General features: G+C 37.0%; 1 protein-coding gene across 50 annotated transcripts in view; it reads left to right on the top strand.

The window, feature by feature from the left end:
* Positions 1-23,555, top strand: part of SYNJ1 (synaptojanin 1) — an 88,153-nt gene that overhangs the window by 46,975 nt on the left and 17,623 nt on the right. For 33 of the 50 annotated variants that reach the window (XM_070252525.1, XM_023630044.2, XM_023630045.2 and 30 more), the window contains exons 13-23: positions 368-391; positions 3,215-3,406; positions 5,381-5,465; positions 9,933-10,073; positions 10,359-10,551; positions 10,831-10,989; positions 11,862-12,018; positions 12,842-12,959; positions 13,060-13,275; positions 16,741-16,819; positions 20,811-20,973. In XM_070252525.1, the coding sequence (XP_070108626.1) occupies positions 368-391; positions 3,215-3,406; positions 5,381-5,465; positions 9,933-10,073; positions 10,359-10,551; positions 10,831-10,989; positions 11,862-12,018; positions 12,842-12,959; positions 13,060-13,275; positions 16,741-16,819; positions 20,811-20,973 (1,527 nt within the window). The remainder of the gene's footprint in view (positions 1-367; positions 392-3,214; positions 3,407-5,380; positions 5,466-9,932; positions 10,074-10,358; positions 10,552-10,830; positions 10,990-11,861; positions 12,019-12,841; positions 12,960-13,059; positions 13,276-16,740; positions 16,820-20,810; positions 20,974-23,555) is intronic. The other 17 variants (XM_070252513.1, XM_070252511.1, XM_070252550.1 and 14 more) reach the window with 1 other exon arrangement.

Below are 23,555 nucleotides of genomic sequence, written 5' to 3'. Positions count from 1 at the left end.
TGTTCAATCCAGCCTGTAAGGTTTTCAGATTTATATTCTCCCTCACATGTATGTGCACATGCTCACACATACACATATACACGTACAGGAACAGCGTGAAAAGCAGGTGTAGAACCTTCTGTTGTGAAACTCGGGACATCGCTGAGTCACTGTAGGATTTTTCTAGACACAGAGGGTTTGTGTCAGTTATCATTTATTCTTAATCTTTGGTATCCTACAGCCATCTGAAAAAATAAAGTCATCAAATTGACTTAAAAGGAAAAAGTGAGTCTCCATCTCAGAATGTTTTGTCATAACACTCTAGATGTTAACTGTAACTTTCTGTTGTACTAATGATTCTTTGTTTTCTTCTTGATGCTATCCGTAGTTTCTGAACAGACGTTACAGTCAGGTACAGTATAGAAAATCAATCTATAAATAAAAGCAACTTTTCCTCTATTTTTCTAAAGTTGATATTGTAAATAAATGAAGCCATAAGTAAATGGAAACTTTCTCTGTTTTGCCCTCAGGTTCTAATAGGATAAATTGATAGCTTGTTTTAATCTAAGAAACGTATTTAAGTTTGAGAAAACTAAGTACTTCATTTAGTCAGAAATATGTGGTGCTCTCCGTCTTCATGTAGCAAATGCTTAATTCCAATTAAATATAGGTCATCTAGTTTTAATTTTACTTTATATTTCATTGAACAAATATTATTAGTGTTATACCGTACTCTTAATAGGCTAGTGGAAAAAACCCAGATGCGACTATTTTTATTTTGGATTAATTTTAGAGTACTATCTGTGATATTTATGACGACTCAGCAGTGTTTCTCACACATAATATTTGAAAAGGCATTGACTCATTTCCTTATATTGTGGATGAAATATTTCCTGTAACTGTAAGACCTGCACTAAAATACTATCTGAAATCTTTTAAAAAGCATTAAATTGCTAACAAAATTAGAAAAGTTGTGTATAAGACTAAAGGTCATTATTTTTCTTCCCTTTCCTATTCATAGGAATCTCATGCTTTCATTCTCTGAATAAGATTTATGATCTTGTCTTTAAACATGAATCTATGCCAAAAGGAACAAAAGTTAAACTCTTGCCAGAAATTTAGCCAAAAAAGACAAATTTTCTTCCTTTCACTTAAGATTTGGTATCACTTAAGATTTGTTTTGCTTAGTTATTGTTCTGAATGTTTTGAGAAACTATTGGTTATTTTTTTTGAGAAGGATGGAGGAAGAGAGCACTTGGATATATTTTTGAGTTTTACAAAGAAACTCCATTTTCTGAAGTGATAGGCTATTTAGGGATGGATATCTGTTTGAACATCGACTCATTTCTTTCTGCACATTAAGATGCCAACCAATTAAGAATAAACTAGGAATTTTTTTAACTTTTTATTCCATTTATAGACTGAGTTTATTAGTTCACACCACATGGCAACATGTTTTTGTTCACACAATTCATTGTTTGTCTTGCTGAACATTTTAAGCTGTTAAATCATTATAGAACTTGTGTTTTGATATAGAAAGAATTTCAGAAGCAGTTTTCCTTGTAGTAACATTGGCAATGACTTCACTTATAAAGACCATGATAAACCACAGTAATAGAGAATGATGCTTTATCCAGGTACAGCCAGTTTTCAATTAACCATACTGGCAGGCCAGAATGTATAATCTGCTTTCATTATCACCAACACCTCTGTACAAGGAATTAAATCAAATAGCAGAGGGCTAGAAATCCGCATGTCTGCTCTGGGAACAATGTGGATATACTTATCAACTAAATCAGCAGTTCTTTCAGGGGATTCACAGATCAAAACTATTTTCATAGTAATTCTAAGATGTTATTTGCCTTTTTCACTCTCATTCTCTCACAAGACTGCTGTATATCTTGGTATCATAAAATAAATATCGTAATAAAATAAGATCATGTGGTAAAAGGTGAGAATCATTTTGATTTCCTTTTCCTCTTAGCAGTTAACTGCCAACTAAGTGTACATTGTTTGGTTTTTAGATTAAGGTCCTGTTAAAGTTCTATCTACTTTAACGTGCTGGGAATTTAATTTTACCAAAATAAAATGTGGTTTAGAAGGAAGAAAATAGGTAGTAGTTAAAAAATATGCAGGAAAGAGATTGAAGATTTAGAATGTATTGAGCACTCATTCATTTAACGATTATTTATTGAGCACTTACTATGTACCAGGCACTCTTCTAGTCACTAGGGATGGTGCAGTTAACAAAATAAACCAACATTTCTGCCCTCATGGAGCATCCGTTCTTGTGAGGGGAGACAGATAGTTACAGGATAAATAAATAAAATACATAGTTTATAAGTGGTGATAAATGCTATAGAGAAAAATAAAGGAAGGGGAGGGAATATTGAAGGTTAGGAACAGAATGCAGTTTTAAATAAGGTGGTCAGGGAAAGCCTCGCTGTAAAGTAAAGACTGGAAGGAGGTGAGGGAAGAGTGTTACAGGTAGTGGAAACAGCCAGTACAAAGGCCCTGTGGTGGGAACAGGCCTGGCATCTTTTTGAAACAGCAGGGAGTCCAGTGGCTGAGCAGTGAGTGAACAGGGAAGGGGCAGCAGATGAGGGCAGAAAGGCAAGGCAAGTTGTTTAGGGCCTTGTAGACCACTGTTAAAGGCTTTGGCTTCTGCTCTGAGTGAGATGAGAAGCATTTAGAAGTGACTTCATTGTCTAACATCTCATTATTGTCTGTAATTTACGTTTTTGTCAGGAAGCCATTACTCATCAAACCACCTGCCAATAGCTAGAATTTTAAATGGAAGTGTTCTTAAATGTTTTTGTTTGGGGAGAAATAAAATTTATATTTTTACCAGCCCCGAATGAAAGTTGTATGAAAGTCAATTGTTATATTCCAAAAAATGTACAGTCTCTAATTTTGTACATTATAAAATAATACCATTACATTGAAACAGAACCATTTTTCTGCATGTTTTATGTTGCTGCAATAATTTTGTCATAGCTCTTTTACTTTGGTTATTGTATTTAATGTGGTTGATTTTATTTTAATTGTGTTGCTTAATTGCATTGTGCTGGGCTTTGTGTTCAAGGCTGATCTCTTTTTGTGCCTGTGCATGTGTCTTATGTTTGTGCTTAGGATGATGATAGTACTTTCCAGGCATCATTTCTCAGCTGTGAAAATAAGTTTTTATAAGTGGTTTAATGCAGCTAAAATTCTGTTGTATTTTGTTTTTGATTAGCATCTTCTAAAGTACTAAAGAGCATGTGTGAGAATTTCTACAAGTATTCCAAGCCCAAGAAAATTCGAGTGTGTGTTGGAACCTGGAATGTGAACGGTGGGAAGCAGTTTCGCAGTATAGCTTTTAAGAATCAGACACTCACTGACTGGCTTCTTGATGCACCCAAGTTAGCTGGCATCCTGGAGTTTCAAGGTTGGCTGTTTATAATATGGAACTTATTAATCCTGACTGATTTATTAATGTAGAAAACAAATGCAGCACTTCACAATATGCATTACTTTATAAAAGAAACTTATATTTATAAAGTTGAAAGGCCAACATTTTTATAGATGAAATTTATTAAAATCTTATCTCTTTTTTATTCCTAGACTTTTATTTTCTATTTTGTAAGAAGACATAACGGTAAAATAAAAAATGTTTTTCTTTGATATTTGAGTCTCAGGAAATCGGATCCATGCATAAATAGATATCTTTAAAAGGTAACCACACGTGTAAGAAAGACTAGTTCTGTTTTTATTCTTTGAAACTGACACAAAACAAGCTTATTTTATAATTGATGATTTTTCAAACCTAGTATGTCCCATTTTTCAAATCTAGTCCTCTATTTAGTTACTAAGATAAGAAATATTCAGAGTGGCTCATGAGCAGTCTTACAATTTTTGTGACATTCGTTGGCACTTTATAACTTAACAGTACTGATTTATCCTTGTAAAAACTTGGTTTTCATTCAGTTTGGGTACTCTGCCACCAAGCTCCTAATAGCCAGAACCAAACGTTAAGCTGAGGATGCTTTTATTAAGATTTTTATTAGAATCATGAATCTGAGACCTTCTTTTTTTAAGTCAACTTTAATTCCTTTTTAAAATGGTACACATTTAACAAGTATTATATGTGAAAGTGATGTTCATATGAAATAATGTGAGATACATATTTCGCTTTTTTAATTATCTTTAATCAGTCATGTCTTAAACCCTGGGATTGTCCCCAAACTTATTTTAAAATGCCCCTTTCCGCTTACGTTGAACCTGATTGAGGCTGCAGTTCTGGTAGTAGCAATAATAATAATAACAGCTAACACTACACTTCTGAGTACTTTACTTCTGTTCGTTTAAGCCTTGCAACAGACCTACTACACAGGCACTATTACTATTCCAGTTTCACAGGTGAGGAGACTGAGAGACAATAAGGGAAGTAACCTGCCAGGTAGCGGCAAGCGGTTAGCAGTGGCAGGGCTGGGATTTGAACTCAGGCAGTTTGGTTTCAGAGTCATTGTGCCACACTGCATTTTATGTCTCAACTTGGGCAAGTTGCTTACGCTCTCAAAAGCCTCAGTTTTTTTCTGTCTGTAAATAAAAGGCAAAAATAATCTGTCTCACATAAGATGTTTGTGTGGTAAATGAGAGGATGCATGTGTAAGTCTTGCACATAATAGCAGTCAATAAATATTTTTATTTTTTTATTTCTTAGTATTAGTTCGTAGTATTTATAGGCTCTAGCTATTTATCCTCATTTCTGAATACTTGGGCCACCCAAAGTACCCCTGGGCTGCTTGTCTCAAGCAGCTTCTGTTCTCTTTTAGTCCTTGTCAGCCATGAGAGAGCTGATGGCTGGAACAGAGACGTATGTCTTAACCCCTGAATCTCTTCCAGTTCTCCTGGATTTCTTCTACCCAGGAAATAGCAAAAGGATCGAGCCTGAGGTTTTCAAATTTGAATGTGAAAAATCCCCCCTAACTGTTATCTCTAATTCGAGATGGTTTCTCAACCACTTTATTGTTTGTGCCTTTTCTGAAGAATTCCTTTACCTCTCCAATTTTGGTTCACCTTAGCCTTTGAGAAGTGGCTTGTTTCTCTGCTGTCCACAGTACAGACTTTAGCAAGAGTTCTGAGAAGTGATTTCTGGAAGGACTTAAGGGTCTTCAAGAATAACAGTCTTAAAGAAGCAGAGTTAAGACACCTGAATAGAAAGCAAAGTAAATTAAAGTGAATTACTGTAAAGTACTTTTGTCCCGCTCATGGGTTTTTGCCTTTAATTTGAATTTGGTTAAACTTAAAACACAAAAATGGACTTTTATGAAATCTAGTGTTGATCTTAGTTGTATTGTGAGGGAGCTGCCATTTGACTAAAGCTATATTTCAGAAGTCTTTCTTGGATGCTTAATTGTAGATAAAAGAAGTAAGCCAACTGATATATTTGCAATTGGTTTTGAAGAAATGGTAGAGTTGAATGCTGGAAACATTGTGAATGCAAGGTAAGCCAGCAGGGTAACACATGGGAAAATTTCTAGGTGAGGGACACGGAGGGCAGATAACTAAATAGATGGTACAGGAGAGATTGAGATAATGCATTTAATGCTGTTTTTAAACTGTAAGATAGCAGATCTCAGACTTTTTGGTTTCAAGATTTTCTACACTCTTGAAAATACTGAAAATCTTAACTTTTATTTATGTGGGTTATATCTCTTGATATTTACCACATTAGAAATTAAAAATGAAACTTTAAAACCATTTAATTCATTTAAAAATAACAATAACAAGAGGCTGGCCCGGTGGCACAGCAGTTAAGTTCATGCACTGTGCTTCAGCAGCCTGGAGTTCGCCGGTTTGGATCCCTGGCGTGGACCTAGCATTGCTTATCAAGCCATGCTGTGGCAGGCATCTCACATATGAAATAGAGGAAGATGGGTGCAGATGTTAGCTCAGAGCCAGTCTTCCTCAAAAAATAAGTAAATAAATAACAATAACAAGCCCATTATGTGTTAATATAAATAGCACATTTTTTTTTCTGAGAAGTAACTATTTTCCAAAGCAAAAATTTACTGAGAAGGATGACATTGTTTTGTAGTTTTGCACATCTCTTTAATATCTGGCTTAAGACAACTGGATTCTCACATCTACCGCGTCAGTGTGTTGCAATATGTTTTGGTTGAAGTATATAAGGAAAATCACATAAATATGTAGTTGGAAATGGAAATTTTAATAGCTTTTTCAGGTCATTACTTCTCTGATGCTATACCAAAACTCAACAGATAGTAGTTTGTTAAAGGTTAGTTGCAATGTGGAATCTGAAACCATAGCAATGAACTTGTGCTCTATTATACTAAAATTCTTTGGTTTGTCTTTTACCCTTGCATGATTTTGAAACATGTACTGGTCTTTTGGAAAATATTAATTCACTAAGTTATGTAGATCTTCCAAATTTTGACACATTTCATTATATAATATCAAAACATCATATTGGTTAATATCATCACTGATCTTATCAGATTCTTCAAGTATTTGGAAGCTGTCCAGATAACAGTAGCAGATACAGGTTTTCCAGAATTCTCATTTTTGCTTGAAAACTCAAATTTTATCATTGGAAATAAGTACTATTGGTTGTTTCCTTTGAAAAGATAGGCTCAGTTGAAAAAAATGTTTGCCAAATAACCTAAATTTGAATAACTGTAGTCTGTCATTAGTTCTTTCAAGTAAAAATTGTATTCCATGAAAAAAGTGGCAGTTCGGCTCTCAACTCAAACCATCAAATGCTTCTCCTTGAAACAACCATTCTGTGTGCATTCAGTATGCAGCAGGAGGGCTTTGTCTGTATTTCCATTCATCACACAGGATATTCAAAAGATGTGACCCAAGGACTGAGCTTTGTTAAAATTAATAATGTTTGCTTCTTCGTCAAGGATATTCTTAGGTGAAGTGGCTTTTTTTCACGGCAAGTGCATGGCAGCGAAGGTGATAATGAATACTAGTACACTTTGGCGCCTGGATTCATGCTGAGGCATCAACACTTTTACTCACTGTTTCTGCACCATCAGTGCAAATGTCAGTCAACACAGTGAAAAAGGCAAACTATCTTTATACTACTATAAAGATAGTTTTGACCTCATGGGTTTTGGGGACCCTCAGGGATGTTCCCAGACCGCACTATGAGAACTGCTGCTCTGAAGCCTTCTTACAAATACCATATTTGTATTTGAGTGAAATGTAAAGCTTAAGTGTTTTATTTTAAGAAAATATGCTTGCTTTTAAAGTTGAGCAGTTGCCTGCCTATCCTTTGCGACATTTTTAAAGATTTTCAGAATAAAATTGTGGACTGAAATCGTATGGTATAGTCATCAATCTTGCAAATGACAATTTTTTTCTTAGTCAAAGTGAATAACAATTCATACAGGGAAGTAGAAAAGAAACCCAACTTTATTCATTTTGCTGTTTGAATATCTCTTCAGATATTAAAGTAGAACATACTCTTAGGTTTCCTAGTACCAAACAAATTGGTCAGTTGTTTGTCTAAATAAAGTTTAATCAAATTATTCTTTAATAAAGTGATGATTATTCATTTATTTAACCAATATCTATTGAGCACCTACCCAAGCTGCTAGAGATACATCAGTGAATGAAACAGACAAAATCCCTACCTGCATGGACCTTCTATTCTAGTGGAAGAGACAGACGATAAACAGTAGCTATAATACATAAATCATATAGCATGTTAGAACATGGTAAGTGCAATGGAAGATAGAGAGATAGAGGTAAAGGGATCAGGCATGTGGAGGTGGGAAGGTGAGCGCAGTTTTGAATGGAAAGATCAGGGTAGGGTTCATTGAGAAGTGTATTGAAGAAAGAGATGAAAGCTGCCATTCTCTTTTCAGAACCCAAGTTGTAGTGGTGGGGTCATGGTAGTTGGGAATCCATGTTCTGAATTTGTGTTTTGGAGGCAGTGTCACATAGTGTTGCAGATTAGGTTGGACGTGAGGTCACATTCTGGCTTACCACTTATCATTTGTGTGACCTGGAACAATGAGAAAAACTTTTTTGCTTGCCATTGGAGGTTCCTGGGTACAACCTTGTTAAGCTGAAAGTTTATAAAGAGAAAGACTTAAGCATTTATCCTGCCTTCTTTTTCTATGAACTGTGTTTTGTAGTAATGGAGTAGTTAAGAGAACAGTTCTTTATAGAAGAATTCCAACTTATTACAAATGCCTATGGAATGCTGAAATTACAAAATCAACATTTTGCAACCCCTAAGGAAGTATTGGATGTTGTCAATGAAAAACAGATGCTAAAACTTTAGAAGGATTAATGGGGGAACTTTTTATTATAAAGAGTTGATTAGATTGTCTTGGTCTGAATAGCTGAGCAGGTGTCACATCACGAATTGTGTACTTTTGCTGTGATGCAAGGGTGGCATCACCTATGAGTTTATTTTTGCCAAAAGAAAGAAAGAAAATTGAATGTGGTTTCTTTTTTTCTTAAAGATCGGCACCTGAGCTAACAACTGTTGCCAATCTTTTTTTTTTTTCTCCTTCTTTATCTCCCCAAACCCCCCCGTACATAGCTGTATATCTTAGTTGCAGGTCCTTCTAGTTGTGGGATGTGGGACCCAACCTCAACATGGCCTGACAAGCGGTGCCATGTCCGCGCCCAGGATCTGAACCCTGGGCCGCTGCAGCGGAGTGCGCGAACTTAACCACTCGGTCACGGAGCCGGCCCCTGAATGTGTTTTTTAATCAGGGTTTCACATTAATTAGTTTAAAGCGAATAAGAGAGAGGAACTAGTTAGGATACCATGAAGACACATCAGCCAAATTCAGACTTGAACATTTTACAGACAAATGGTCCAGCTTCTTAAAAAATAAATAGCGTAGGGGCTGGCCCCGTGGCTGGGTGGTTAAGTTCGCGTACTCCGCTTCGGCGGCCCAGGGTTTCGCTGGTTCAGATCCTGGGCGCGGACATGGCACCACTTGTCAGGCCACACTGAGGCAGCATCCCATATGCCACAGCTAGAAGGACCCACAACTAAAATATACAACTATGTACTGGGAGGATTTGGGGGGGAAAAAGGCGTTAAAAAGGGAGTGAGGTGGGAGGATTGAGATACTATTAAAGATTAAGAGAGATTCGAGAGACATAACAATCAAATGCAATTTGTGGGCCTTATTTGGACCCTATTTTAAAGAAACCAACCATGAGAAGACATTTTTTAGATAATCAGGGAAATTTAAATATGAACTGAGTATTACAAGATGTTAAGGAATTGTTAATATTTAAATGTGATAATGGCACTGTGATTATGTAAAAATAAAAATGTTCTGTTGTATTAGAGATGCATACTAAAGTATGGATGTGTGAAATGGCATGTGTCTTAGATTTAGTTAAAAATATTCCAGGTTTATAAGAAGAAAAGTGAAGGGGAATGGAAGAAAGAATATTGGCAAATTGTTGATAATTGTTGAAGCTGGTTAATGGGTATATGGTGATTTATTTTATAATTATCTCTTTTTTGTGTATGTTTAAAATTTTCCATAATAATTTTTTAAGATATTAATTATAATCCAGAAAAGTAAGAAAATGGGGGAAAATGTATCTGGAAGCATGTGCTTCTCTGTTACCCTAATAAATACTTAAGGAAAGAGTAAAGTGTACAAACTTGAGATGACTCACATGGTGAGCACTCATTTAATGAGTAAGCTGGTATTTTCTTTGTAAGGGAGTAATAGATTAGACTTGGAAGTGCAATGTTCTTACGGCTAAGTTTTGAGTTTTCCTTTTTAAAGGAAGCGAAAAACAGTCTCCGTGAAGATTTCGCTTTTGATGTGGATTTCATGACTGTCATTAGTCTTATTAAATTTGGGTATATAAAGATATAATTGACAATTGTCTTATAAAATAGGCTATATTGTCCATATCTTTTTAAAGATTTCCTTTTTAACGTTTTCTGGTAGCACAACGAATCAGAAGCTCTGGGCTGTGGAGCTTCAGAAGACTATCTCCAGAGACAACAAGTATGTGCTGCTGGCTTCTGAGCAGTTGGTGGGCGTCTGTCTGTTTGTTTTTATCAGACCACAACATGCTCCTTTCATCAGGTCAGTAAACAGCACTCCCCTAAGGCTGCTTCCTATCATCAGATAACAAGAAAAAGGCCCAGAATGTTTGTTGCTTCAGAGAAACACTTATTCATGGTTCTTGTTTTTAAATGTGTTTTTGATTACAGCGTGACTAATAACTTTCACTGTACTATTTCACAGGCTTGCCCTCAAAGTGCCACAGGATGTGTAGTTTTATTATTATGTAATATGCATTCCTGATTTCTTATGCACATGGAACTGTTGAGATTTCAGATGTTTGATTTAGAATTCTTTCTTTTAAAGGGATGTTGCAGTTGATACTGTGAAGACAGGAATGGGAGGTGCAACTGGAAATAAGGGAGCAGTTGCAATACGGATGCTATTCCATACAACAAGCCTTTGCTTCGTCTGTAGCCACTTTGCTGCAGGGCAATCACAAGTCAGAGAAAGAAATGAAGATTTTGTAGAAATAGCACGAAAATTGAGTTTTCCGATGGTAAGCTCTTGCCTCTTGTTCTTAGAGATGAACATATTTTAATATTTGAAACATATTTTAATTTACCCCCAATTCTATATCAGTTTTTGAAAATTTAAGATAGTTCTTAGAAACATCAACAGTATTTACCTAAAATAGATATTTCATGTGTTATTACTGTTGGGTTAAATAAATAAGGCATGGCCGGGGGTGGCAAGCATATCTGACATAAAGAAAAAGTTGTAAAACATTTTCAAAATTGGTTGTTTTGAACTTAAAATTCCATCTCCTTTCTTCCAGGGAAGGATGCTATTTTCACATGACTATGTGTTTTGGTGTGGTGATTTCAACTATCGAATCGATCTCCCTAATGAAGAAGTTAAAGAGCTTATAAGACAGCAAAACTGGGATTCTCTTATAGCAGGAGACCAACTTATCAATCAGAAAAATGCTGGGCAGGTATATATATACTTAAGAAGATATTTGCATTGAGAAGAATAGGATCTTTGGTAATGAAACAAGCTTTTCTTAATCATAGTGTTGCTTTTTTTTTAATCTCTTGGAGTTTCTTTATACTTAATAAATATATAGTTTAACAGACATAAGATTACTTTTTCTTTAAAAAAAGGAGAAGGAGAACGCATAATAATTCCCAGGAGGAAAAATATATTATGTCTCTGTAAGATTCACTCTCAAGTAAAAGAATATATATTTTTGTTTTTTTCAGTAATAGTAAATTTAGAATCCTAATCTTCAAGGCTACTCTTTTTCTACTTCAAGATGCTATGGTAATTTGCTTTTTTTTTTCTTTTCTTCTCATGTCATCTGCCTTTTTGAAACTAATTCTTAAAATTTATGACCACAAAATTTTGGAAGAATTTGCTTAAAAACAATTTTCTTAAAGTAGAGGTGATCACGGCCACTTGGTCTGGTGCCTTTGTGATCATCAGACTTAAATTCTAACACTTTGGGCACCACTTAACCTTTTTAGGCCCAGGTCCTCATTTGAGAATAAGACGTCAGACTGTATGATTTCCAAAATCCCTTACAGTTCTTGCTGTCTGTTATCCAGCTCAAAGGACTGGTGGGATTTCCTCATTTATGTTTTTGTATTTTGTTTAGTTGAAAGTCAAACAAGTGGCATGAAAAATGCCACATCTTAGGTTATTTTTTCTTAAGCTTTGTAACATTCAGATAGAAGTGCACATCAGATGCACACAGATTTCATCTGAGAGGCTCCAGCACATAATAGACATTTAGGGAATGGCTGCCTGAATGAAAACAACCTTTTTGCCTTTTTGAAAAACTTACTATGTATATGTTTATTGTAGATTTTTAGAGGATTTTTAGAAGGAAAAGTAACCTTTGCTCCGACATATAAATATGACCTGTTTTCTGACGACTATGACACCAGTGAAAAGTGCCGCACCCCTGCATGGACAGACCGCATCCTCTGGAGGAGAAGGAAGTGGCCCTTTGATAGATCAGGTTGGGAAATGGACTTCTTCATTTAAATGAGTTAGTGCAAATTTTATGCGGAAGAAGGAAATGGTATAAATATCAAATAAGAAGAGGCTATTTTCGACAAAGCTTATCTAGAATAGAATAAATAAAATTTGCATATACAGTCATGCATCGCTTAATGGCGGGGATACGTTCTGAGACATGCATCATTAGGCGATTCCATCTTGCAAATATCATGGCATGTACTTGCACAAACCTAGATGCTATAGCTACACACCTAGGCTATATGGTACTGATCTTATGAGACCACCATTGTGTGTGCAGGTCATAGTTGACCGAAACATCGTTATGTGGCTCGTGATTGTGAAACAGACTTTTAGAAATATTCTCAGACCTGCTTATAGTAATTTATTTAATTTTTCAGTCTGTTTTCTTTCAGTGACATAGTTGCACGGAAGAGAAGCAAAGAAATATTTTAATGAAATTTTCAATTGAATGCTAATTAATTAAGGTTTTTAACCTGAATAACTAAAGTGATTGGCAGATACCATGAACTGCTACTTGTCTGTCAAATTATTTATGAAAGACTATTTGGTCAAAGGCCTTTAAGTAATCTCAGAAGTAGAGCCTCATCTTAATTTTTTGCTAAATAAAGCATAAAATGATAACTTCACCAAAAAAACCTTTCTAACTTAAAGGTGTCTAGACTTCCTGCCGATTGGCAAGTCTATCTGGCATCTCAGCCTCAAACAGCTGAAGCTTGTGAAACCAAGGAGATAGGTCCTTGCTCCCTATGATGTGTCAGCTCATGTGGCCTCTCTTGTATTTTGTTTTATTCTGACTGCAGCTGAAGATTTAGATCTTCTAAATGCTAGTTTTCAAGATGGAAGCAAAATCCTCTACACGTGGACTCCTGGCACTCTGCTGCACTACGGAAGAGCTGAGCTGAAGACTTCTGACCATAGGTTTAAATAGCCTCACTGTTTCTAATGGTGCTTGAAATTCATTTGAAATCCGTCCTTTCTTAAACGTTTCTAACATGTCTGTCTTCCTTTATGCCTTAAGGCCTGTCGTTGCCATGATTGATATAGATATATTTGAAGTTGAAGCTGAAGAGAGGCAAAACATTTATAAAGAAGTAATTGCAGTTCAGGGTCCACCAGATGGTACAGTATTGGTCTCAATCAAAAGTTCTTTACCAGAAAATAATTTTTTCGATGATGCTTTGATTGATGAGCTTCTGCAGCAGTTTACAAATTTTGGTGAAGTTATACTCATAAGGTGAGTAAAATATTTCTTGTCCAAAAGCAGCTGACAATTCATAGATAATATTTTCTGTATTTGAAATCACCTTGTTTAGTGTTTGAATAGTATATGAGTATTTGTATTTCCAAACTGCAGTCGTGCACCACATAACGATGTTTCAGTCAGCAATGGGCCATGTGTACGACGGTGGTCCCATAAGATTAGTACCGTATAGCACAGCTGTGTAGTAGGTTATAGCATCTAGGTTTGTCTAAGTGTGCTCTATGATGTTCGCACGATGAAATCGCCTAACTCCGCATTTCCTAGAACGTATCCCCATCATTAAGCGATGCATGGCTATATAGGAAAATCATATAGAAATCTTATTTAAAGAGCTCATAGGTTTTGAAACTGAATTCTCTACTTAGAAAGTTTAAAGCTGAGTAGTGAAACTTTATATAAACAATTGATGACAAAAATATGTGCACAGTGGGGCCGGCCCGGTGGCACAGGGGTTAAGTGCGTACATTCTGCTTCAGTGGCCCAGGGTTTGCTGGTTTGGATCCTGGGTGCGAACATGGCACTGCTTGGCACGCCATGCTGTGGTAGGCATCCCACATATAAAGTAGAGGAAGATGGGCACGGATGTTAGCTCAGGGCCAGCCTTCCTCAGCAAAAAGAGGAGGACTGGCAGCAGATGCTAGCTCAGGGCTAATCTTCCTCAAAAAAAAAAAAAGAAAATTATGTGCACATTTAGATGTGATCTCTTAAGATTCCTATACGATATATAACGAAGCACTATGGCAAAATAAAGCTGTGATTGCTATTTTATTTTTTTAAGGAGAGATAGGAGTTAAGGGGAGTAACTTTTACCACTTAGTTTAAGAAATTTGATGTTTTAAGAAATTTTAAGTACGTTTAATTTCCAGCTAGAGGGGAAGCAGCACTGCCAGATAAACAGTCAGGAGTCATCCATGCAATCTTGATTTCCATCATTGACTTACCATCTGCCTTTTGCAGAACCAGATGCCTCTTTCCTTGTTTAAAAAATGTTCTCTTCCAAATGTATGTTAATTTTGAGAGGTTGTATGACATGTGTGTGTTTGAATTCCATAGGGAAGGGGTACTATTAAATTCCTTTCTGTGCTGTTTCTCCTTATTTAGATGTGTTTTATAGATATTTGGTGGACAAATCTGTATACTAGGTGCTATGGAAGAGCAGAGAAGAAATTGAAGACACTACTCCTGCTTGTAATCTAGTTGCGCAGATCAGCCTGTGTGTGAAATGGCTTCCCTAGATCCTAACCAGAATAGTCTGCAGAGTAGAGCTCACATGGTTTCTGTAGAGTGAGAAGCATGCCTAAGAAGCCTAGCATCCTGTCAGAGAGCAAGTGAGCAAATAGAGAAGAAATTGTATTTATACTTCCCTCAAATCTTTTGACAACGATCTACCCCAAAGCTTTAAAATTTAACAAACCATTTCTAGAATCTTAAGGCTCTAGGAAGTACATAGTGAAATCTCCAGGTTTACAGATGACAGTAAGCTTTGCCAAACGCAGAAATGCCAAAGCACCAGGAACATCACGTGGACCGTGCGAGTGGGCACAGAGCAGCAAAGTATCCCCTTATGAGCAAATGTAAAATATTGCAGTGGACTAGAGAGAGTCCAAAATGTACATAGGGGATGGAAGACTGATGCAGGAAAAGGACCTGTCTGTTTTCACAACCCAGTCTCTAAAGAGCTTGGTGTTCAGTTGGAGCGCAAAACTGTCCTCAGAATACTTGGCGTCGTTAGAAAAAGTATTGGTAACAAAACAAAGCGTTACTCTAGCAGTATGAAACCTGGAATATTCTGGTTGTTACACTTTAAGACAACCATGTCAGAATAGAAAAAGCAGACAATGAAAGAAAAACAAGGAAAGGACTGCTGTCACCAGTAAGGCTAAACTGATGATTACCTTTGGGTCTAGAGTGAGGCGACGATTAAGGAGTGCCTGAAGTCTGTAAAGCCCTTTCTATATAAAATGAGCGTCCCTGGAAATGTAGATGGGACAAATTTAGATACTTATATTAATTGGGGGAAAAGTCTAGAGGCTTTTACTCTAGTGAGTGAGAACAGGAAGAAAATACAGCTTCTAGAAGGACCTACATAAATCCTTGGAAATTAGAACCACAGTGTCCTATTAAAGTTAGAAATGTGTAAGGGGCACATTGCTAATTAGGGATAGGACCAAGAAATTAGCCCTGCCGTATGACCACAAATGCTGTGGTACTGCCATCGAAGAATAACGTTTGGGGTTGGAGGGACTGGCGCAGCATCAGTGCAGTCTTATAGTAGTCATTATACCCTTTGGAGGAGGGATATTCTCCATTGCCATCAACTTGAAAAAGATGCCCTTTGTAGTATTTAGGTAAGAATGATGTCCCTGTGTCTTTCAAATGATGGCATCCTGCAACTTAGTAACTTTATGCCAGAGAAATTGAGTCATTTACCTTGGTCACGTTGGAGTGATTGTAGAAATCTGTTCCAGGCTTTTGATTTAAATAGGATAAAGTACTTGTTTTTATCCTTTTCCTCTTAATATTCATAATCCATACTTTTGAATCCTGGGGGGGGGGGGGGCAGTGTGTGTGTGTACATATTGTCCCCTCTCTCATGTTTGAAAAGTCTTCAGGGATTTCTGAACTGGATTTGTACAGTTGAGTTCAACTCTAAAATTGTTTCTCTCAATCAGACATAACATGATTTGTTTCATTCCTTTTTGTGTGATAACATTATTACATATCTGTGACCATCTTCTTCAGAACTTGTTCTAATGTCCTTTTTAATTTTTCCTTTTGAGAGTTTCTTATTTCAAAATTATAAACTTAGAATCATAGGAAAAGCCAGTGAAGTTCCAAGACAATAAATGACTGTTAATGAATAAAGACAGCAAGCATAACCTAACGTTCCTTGAGGCTAATCTGATGTGTGTGTGTGTGTGTGTATATATATATATATATATATATTTTTTTTTTTTTTAATGACAACTCACTATCTTTTTTCTTGGTCAAAGGAAATTTGCTTCAGGGAGGTCATTGAGACAGTAAAAATACGTAGTACTGGACTATGGGGTCAGGTGACTTGGATTCTAGCCTTGTAACTTATTCCCTTTATAGGGTCACTTTGAACAGGCTACTTAAGTTCTGGCCCTTTTTTTCTTTGTCAGTGAAATGAAGGGTTGGATTATCAGGGATCACGAATGGAGGTCCACAGCCCATTTCTTCTGGTGGCCTGTTGTATTAGCATAGTATTTGAAAGACATTTGTGTTTGAATGCGTTTTGGGGAAGAATGCCCCCAGCAGCTCACCCCTGGCCCTACTGCTCTCCCTGTTTTGTTTTTTTACTTCCAGACCTCTAGAGGCCCTTGTTAATCAATAATCATTGGACTAGTCATTGAGCTAGTTCTGGCTAAGGTATTAATTATGTTTTTTTATTGTTTGTTTTTCTTATTTTTGAAGATTTGTAGAAGATAAAATGTGGGTTACATTTTTGGAGGGAAGCTCTGCCTTGAGTGTTCTGAACCTAAACGGTAAAGAGGTAAGGTCGCATTTGTTGATTCCGAACCATTCTGAAATTAGATGTCTGATGATTATATTTTTATAGATGTGCAGCAAGATTATCCAAGTGTGTTTTTAGTTCAGGAGGATAAAAGACCTTATGGTGTGCTTTAATGTTTATTATTTAGACTAGGTTTCTGACCATTTTAGGATTATTTTGATCCCTCCCTAGAGATATTAACCTTTGATAGAAACAGAAGAAAACATGTTTACCACCTAATGTGATTTTTATTATATTTTGTTATATAAAAACTTTTAAAATTTTAATTGGGTTAGATAGTCTGGGTCATCTATATAGTAGAAAAGATTTCTATCAAGTGAAGAAAATGCTTTATTTACAAGAAAACAAGGGAGGAAGGTGCTCATTGTTCATAGGAACTTGTTTTATTGGCTTGGATTGTGATACCCAGGTACCTTTTTCAAACGTAGGTAAAGTAATTCCCATAGATAACAAATCCATGCCATTGAGGCATTTTAGAAATTTTTAATTAGTGGAGATATTCCTAGCCTGTGATTTGAAAATGTCATTGATGGGGGAATTTACATCAATGACCTCAAATAGTTTTACTTGTGAAGTGCTGTTTGTCAGTTTTTTCTGAATGCTTTTAGACAGGTCTTAAATTTTTAAGTGTATGGTCCCTAGGCAGGATAGACTAAACTCTAAGCTAATTTCTCCAACAGTGGGCAACTCTATAAGTATTTCTCTGAGCTTCCTCTTCTGTCACCTTACTTTAACCTCCTTGGAGAAAAAAATTTCCATGCATTTCAGTCATGCCTCGCTTAACCATAGGATAAGAAATGCCTTGTTAGGCAATTTTGTCCTTGCGCAAACATCATTAAGAGTGTACTTCCACAAACCTGGATGCTATAGCCTACTACACACTGAGGCTCTGTTGTACTTATCTTATAGGACCACCTTCATATATGTGGTCTGTCTTTGACCGAAACGTCAGTATGTGACGCACGACTGTGTTGCTTTTGAAATAGGTTTTGTAGGGTTTTCTTTGGTTTTCCTGAATGTAATAGGAATGCACTAATGCAAAAGTAAATCAAATACAGAAACGTAAAATGAAATAAATCATAAAGACCACTTAATCCTACCATTATGAAATAATTTCTCTTAAACTTCATATATGCATATATATAAATACAAATGAGACTATATATACACATATATACATATTAACATAAGTGGGATATACATATACACACACACATACATGCACAAATGCAAATAGGATCATGTTATAAATGCTGTTTTCTCACTACATCTTTACTTGAGGCTATACTGTGGACATCTTTCTATATAAACAAATGTGTAATTTTTAATGGCTGTACAAATTTTAGTTATGTAGATAAATATATAAATTTAACCAAACTCCTATTAATTTTTCCAGCTTTTAATTATTAAAAGCAGCATTCCAGGGAATCCCTGCGTAGTTATAACTTTGCATGCCTCTCCTATTAGTTCTCAGGATAAACTCCTAAGTGTAAATTTGTGTTGTCAAAGAATATAAACGTATTAAATTTTGATGCTTGTTGCCTAATTGCTCTTCAGAAAGGATTTATCTAGTTTTATTATGCCTTGGATTATTTAGTATCTAACATCCTCATCCATACTGGATATTTTTTAACTTTGATAATCTGAAAAACTGGAAGTAGTATGGTGTTCCTGTTTTAAGATTTTGGTGGTTAGGTTTTTTTGTTTATTGGTTGCTTGTACTTGTCTAACTAGCTGTTTAGTCTTTAGCCCTTTTTTCGACTGGGCTGCTCCTCTTTTGAAGCTCCTTTTACGTTCAAAGTGTTAATCCCTTTCGTATGTGCCGCAGATCATCTTCCCAGTTTGTCTTGTGACGTTGCTGTCTCCACCAGATAGAAACTGGTTTTTAAATTGAATTCTAGTTTTGCTCTCTTAAAAAGCTCTTCTTCATCCCGTGATGATATAAGTATTTAAGAGCAACTCTCAATTTGGCATTCTTTGTCAGCTCTTATTTGCTTTCTGAGTATTTCTTTTATCTTTCCCTGATAATTTTCCTTGTTTCGTTTTTTCCCCCCTTCTTTTCAGCTCTGTTGCTCACCCTCAAGTCTGGTCATCTGTGTTAATGCTCTTAGAGAGTACCTACCCCTTAGTTTCCTTAAAAGATTTTCAAAATTTTGTAAAAATTAGGTTTGTGGCAAGTGTATAATAATATTTAATTTATCCTTTTGAAAGTGGGATATTTCCAAATCTCTAGTCTATTACCTTTGTTAGTACCATTATTTCAGCCTGAAATCTTCTAGGATGCATGTAGATCAATAAGAGCTCTTCCATTTCAGGGGAGAATCTGGAAAAAGGATATAGCTTAAGCAGGGCAACCTTAAAGAATGACCTTCTTGAGCTTTTTTTTTTTTGGTGAGGGAGACGGGCCCTGAGCTAACATCTGTTGCCTGTCTTCCTCTTTTTGCTTGAGGAAGATTGTGGCTGAGCTAACATCTGTGCCAGTCCTCCTCTATTTTATGTAGGACGTCACCACAGCATGGCTTGATGAGCAGTGCTAGGTCTGCAACCCAGGATTCGAACCTGTGAACCCTGGGCCAGCAAAGTGGAGCATGCAAGCTTAACCACTACATCACTGGCCTGCCCCATTGAGCAGTTTTTTTCTGTCATCTAAACTTCTTTCTTTTCATTTGGCTCTGATCTCTGCTAAGTAGATTTTCCTAAGAAAGTGTCTTTTAAATGGTCATTATGGTGATCAGCCTTAAGAATACTTGTTAGTATTCTTTGGTGAATATATAAAGAAGGTCGTTGACCTTAAAAAGTGACAAATGACCTATAGAGCCTGTTGCCAGGTTCTGAAATTGGATTGATTGGGTCTGATAAGCAAGTAAAGGATTATTACTTCTTAGGACTCTTAGAGCTCAGTGTGCATGCTAAATTACTGTCAAACACGGCCATGCCATTGAGGCCAGCAGCTCTCTACCTCCCCATCCTATGCCTTCAAGGAATTCTAATGTCATTGGCACTTTGGGCCAAGGAATATGTGTACCCGCAAAGGTGCTAGCTGTCATCACAGTATGTTGGTCACAGCTACACAGTTCGTTTGGAAATACCAGAAAAGTTCACATACTATATATAGTCCAGGCACTCTTCAAACAAAGGAAGTTGAAACTATGTAGGAGAGAGCTTACATTTTAGAAAGCAGGTTTGTTAGTGGGTATGAGTTGTAAATGAGAACATCGTTCTAATGCACAGTCTGTGTTTGACCAAGGAGTCTTGTGGCTATCTGCAAGTTTTTGGAAGTTTTTTTTTATTATATCAGTAGGACAATGTAACTTGATTATAAGGTATTGGTTATTTTAGATTATGCTTTTGTCTAAAAGCACTCAAGTTTATAGGAAAGGCAAAGTGCCAGTTTCATAGACACCAGTCATTCTATTTTTAGAATGATTACCTTTTGTTGAAGATGTAAATGGTCTTAAATACTCTCAATATTCTTCTGACAGTTGAAATGCTGAAACTCCCTTGATAGTATAGCAACTTTCAAGACCACTACACCAAGTTAAGAAGGTCCACATGAAGAGGAGAAGTATTTTAAAGCTGTTCTACTGTCTCTTCTGTAGTTGTTTCTTGGAGGAACAGTTATTTAATCTGTGGATCAAAATCAAAGGAAATATAAAATTATGTAGCAAAGTTGTCAGTGAATTTACATCTGACCAAGGAAAGATACTGGCTGCCGCAAAGAAAAGTTGAATCTGTGTGCATCTTAGAGAAGAAGACCTTAGATTTAGCAACATAGGCTTTTGAAGGGAGAATTGGGGACGTTTTAAACTAGTAGTTAAAAATTCAGTACATATAAAACAGTTATGTTGAATTGAGTCTAGCTAAATTACCCTGCACTGCTGCATGGGATAATTAAGGCAATCACTTTATTCCAAGGTAGTTAATTTTCATGCCAATGAATTTTTATTTTGTGTCTGTTTTACTCAACTAGTTACTGGGGCGGACTATAACTATTACTTTAAAAAGTCCAGACTGGATCAAAAATTTGGAAGAAGAAATGAGTTTAGAGAAAATGAGCGTTCCATTGCCATCATCAACCAGCTCTACCCTGCTTGGTGAAGATGCAGAAGTTGCGGCCGATTTCGATATGGAAGGTTTGTTTATTGGACACATTTGCTGCTGTACTTCTAGATAAGTTTCTTTCCCATCAGTAAAGTCTTAGTCTCCACAATGGTCCTTCTCTTTCTTCTTGTAACACACAGAGCAGGAATAATTAGATTTTGTTTTGCATTATATTGTGTTTATTTTGTTGGGACCTAGACTTCAAGGGCAGTTGCATTCTGCCATTCAAAGAGTAAGATCCTTACAAATGTTAGTTTATATTCTTGAGTGGTGAGAGCACAAATTGGTATTTTTGATGTGTGGTTTGGTCCTGCTAATTGCAATTAAGGTAGAAAAGTAGAGATTCAAAGTGGGTATTCTAACAGCAGAAATCGGTTTAAAATAATTACTACAAAAGAGGATATATTTCCAAGTAGTTTAAAAAGAATCTCAAAGTGGCTGGGAACACATGCATTTGAAACTAAACCCACCCATCTAAATGTGATCATTTTGAGTTTAGAATTTGGAACAGGTTATCTGGATATAATAACTTCCTTAAATGGGATTAAGAAATGTGTTTGCTTTCTAATGCTGCATGCTATGTTATTGTAGCATATTTTCCTTTAAAATGTATACCTTAGTTTATAAAATGATAGAACATCATATTGTGATATCCTGTACATCTAAATAATGTCTTTCAGATTTGAGCACCTTACTAGGATTATCTCCCGTTTTCACATTTCTCTGTTCATTTGGTTGCTTTGTCCACATTTATGTAGTGCATTTTATGTGCCAGGTACGTGCTAGGTGCTGGAAATTCAAAAGGTGTCATCCTTGCCCTCCCAGAACTCACAGCTTAGTGGGTGTTACACATAAGTAAGCAGGCAGTTATAATCAAGTGACATAATAGCAATAATGAATGATCCTGGGGTAGTTCATGGGAGAGTTGCCTAACTTAGATTTGGAAAGTTGAGAAAGGCTTCCCAGAGGAAATGAAATTTAAGTTGAGAATCTGAAGACTGAGTGGGTGTTAGATTAAAGAAGGTAGACAGGGGTGAACCAGGAAGAAGGAATGTGCAGGGGCCCAAGGGGAAAAGAGGATCTAAGTTGATTATGCAGGTATGCTTGTGAGGCAGTAAATGAAGAAAAAAGAATGCTGGAAGAGGATCAGGCGTGGGGTGGAAGATGAATTTGTTTTTGAATATGTTGAATTTGAGGTGTCTGTGGAGTCTGTCAGGCCCAGATGGAGGCTATGGTTTTGTGGGCCTGGTGCTCAGCAGAGAGCTCTTGGTTCACAAGGCAGCCCTAATGGCAGTTGAAGCCATGGATATGTATTAGCTTGGCCCAAAGCATTACATAGAGATTGGAGAGAGCTGGTCCTGGGATGGAGTACAGAGAAACACAGACTTTAAGGATAGGCAGAGGAAGTCTGCCCATAAAAGGAAAATGAGAAAAAAACCACTAGAAATGTCACAGAGCCAAGAAAATATAGTGACTTAAAAATCAAGGAAAGAAATGGTAACAAGGAAGTAGTCGTCGCTGAAGTCCTGTGTCACAGAGGGATGAGGAGAAACGAGGACTGCAACTTGCCCTTTGGGTTTAATATCAGGGAAGGGGGCTGTTGGTGACATTCATGAGAGTGATTTCATTGGAGTGATGAAGCCAGATGGTGGTAAATTGAGGTGTGGATAGAAGGTGAAGAAGTGGAGAGAGTGTCTCTAGACAACTCTTTAAAGAAGTGAGACAGGGAAAAGAGGAAGGAAGGCAGTTGCTCCAGGGAGACTGGGGATCTAGGGAGTGTTGTTTTGAAATGGGAGACGCTTGAGAATGCCCAGTGCTGATGGAATGGCTGATGATATCAGGGCGGGGCAGGGCAAAATGAGTGATAGAGCAAGGTCACCGAGAACGTGGTGTGGGCAGAACCCCATTTGTTCCTCTACAAATATGGGCGTGCCAGCCAAGTGATTAGACTCCAGCATGGGGGCAGGTGGTTGAAGGGGGCTTCCCATCTTACAATTTCTCTTTTTTCTGTGTAGTTTAAGAGTTGAGGTTATCTGCAGGAGTAGGGCAACCCACAGGTGCAGGAGAGTTGAGAACGTTCGAGATAAAGTTCCTGAGAAAGGGAGTAAGGAGGAGAGTGAACCAGGAAATTATGGAATTTCCTGGCAGCTTTGGGAACCCAGAAGAGGCTGAAAACCACAAATTTAATGTGACTGCCATCATCAGGACCGTGTGGTTTTCTCCAGCAGCAGCGCTCAGCAGCCCAAGCGCAGTTATGGAGAGATTAAATGGTGGAATTGATGCAGGGGTGATGGAAGAATAGCGCAGGAGGGGAATAGCTGAGGTGAAGAACAGTAGAATCTGAAGACCACGTGCAGAGAAGCAAAATTCGGTGGGGTAAGAGTAGTGGGAAGAGAGGACTGGATCCTGATGAAGTCAGAAGAGGAAAGAGTAACTGAGGGAGAGAGCCGGAAGGCTGGGAGGTGGTGGTCAGAAAGAAGCGTTCTGAGTTTATTAGTTCAGAGGCAGTGCAGTTCTGAGGGCTGTAGTGTTTGGAGTGGAGGTGAGAGTCAGTGAGGATAAGAGCGAAGCATTTAGGTTGTTGATGGGTTGTCCACACGGACTTTGATGCCAC

Source organism: Equus caballus, chromosome 26 (genome assembly GCF_041296265.1).
Source record: "Equus caballus isolate H_3958 breed thoroughbred chromosome 26, TB-T2T, whole genome shotgun sequence".
Lineage (NCBI taxonomy): Eukaryota > Metazoa > Chordata > Mammalia > Perissodactyla > Equidae > Equus > Equus caballus.
This window is presented reverse-complemented; position numbering and strand designations above follow the sequence as displayed.